At 35.4% G+C, this 1,280-nt stretch overlaps 1 protein-coding gene across 1 annotated transcript; it reads right to left on the minus strand.

Annotated features, from left to right (window-relative positions):
- Positions 1 to 361: 361 nt before the first annotated feature.
- On the minus strand, positions 362 to 982 carry LOC106777455 (E3 ubiquitin-protein ligase RHA2B). The gene has a single exon (XM_022775793.1). It carries the CDS (start codon positions 933 to 935, stop codon positions 531 to 533), a length of 405 nt encoding a protein of 134 aa, XP_022631514.1. The 5' UTR covers positions 936 to 982; the 3' UTR covers positions 362 to 530.
- Between the last annotated feature and the right edge of the window lie 298 nt (positions 983 to 1,280).

Here is a 1,280-nt window from a genome sequence, read left to right on the forward strand (position 1 = left end):
GCGTTGGCCTCCCTTCCTTACGTGAGACGAACCTGAATCGAGAAGAAAGGAGAAGAGGAAGAATGACTAATGCGCTGTTGCGAGCCACTTGGAGAATACGAAGATGTTGTCAAAGTCACGCCCCTCCACGCCATCAGAGTCGTGCCCTCTCCACGGAGTCGTCATCACCTCCAAAGTCCCAGCCCAGGATTGGGTCTTTTTGTGAGAAGAAGTCACGCTTGAAAAAAGTTTCAGATATCACATTAAATACCACATCAACATTTTTTTTACAAATTAACTCCACATTAATTTCACTGTTATCAATTTTAACACCGTTAGAAACTCAATGTCTTTACACTTTTAAAAGCGAGAAGTAAACTAATATTACCACTTAACTTAGGATAAAAAATCATTTAAACCAAATCAAAAAGAAAAACTTCATATTATGGTGCAAGTTTAGGCTTACACTTAGAGAAAACAAATCTAATCGTTTCTAAGTGTCGCATACAGGCCTTTAATTAAACCATAATTGACCATTTTCACTTATTGACTCAACGAAGCCACCATCTGTCGCCCTCATTAGTGTTTACAGAGCAAAATTCAAACCACAGAACTTCAGCTCCAACCTCATTGAGGGTTCTTCGTGGCCTAATCGATTCTCTGCAAAGAGGGCAAGATGCGTTTTTGAGAGCAGCCCATGCATCCAAGCAATTTCTGTGAAAGAAATGTTCACACCTAAGAACTCTAATCTCTTCACCATCTCCAATTTTGCACAGACAAACAGCACAATCAGCATCTTCCTCTGTGCCAGGGTTGTGTGCATAGTGGCATATGCTCTGCTCTTCTCCAATCATTGGCATTTGAGAATCATGGAGCTTATAGAATGGGTAAAAGAGAAGGAAATCAAACACCCATTTGATATGAGAGTAGAATTGAGCCAAGTATTTCACCAACATGGATAAAGGTTTTGGTAGCGAAAATTGAGAATCTGTTTTCGTGACTCAGGTTTTGCTGAGAAAACGATTAAACCTTTTGGATATTTATAAACTTTTAAATATTGTGTATGGACGTGGACATATATATATATATATATATATATATATATATATATATATATATATATATATATATATATATATATATATATGTATGTATATGTATGTATTATGTATAGTTTTGACTTTAAAGTCATTTTAAAGGTATTGAAAATTGTAAAACGTTGAAAATTATCCCTGCTACATTTAATGAAGATGTAGCTAGATATGTTAAACAATATCCAACTATATAACACGAAAAATTAT

This window comes from Vigna radiata, chromosome 11, assembly GCF_000741045.1.
Source record: "Vigna radiata var. radiata cultivar VC1973A chromosome 11, Vradiata_ver6, whole genome shotgun sequence".
Taxonomy (NCBI): Eukaryota; Viridiplantae; Streptophyta; class Magnoliopsida; order Fabales; family Fabaceae; genus Vigna; species Vigna radiata.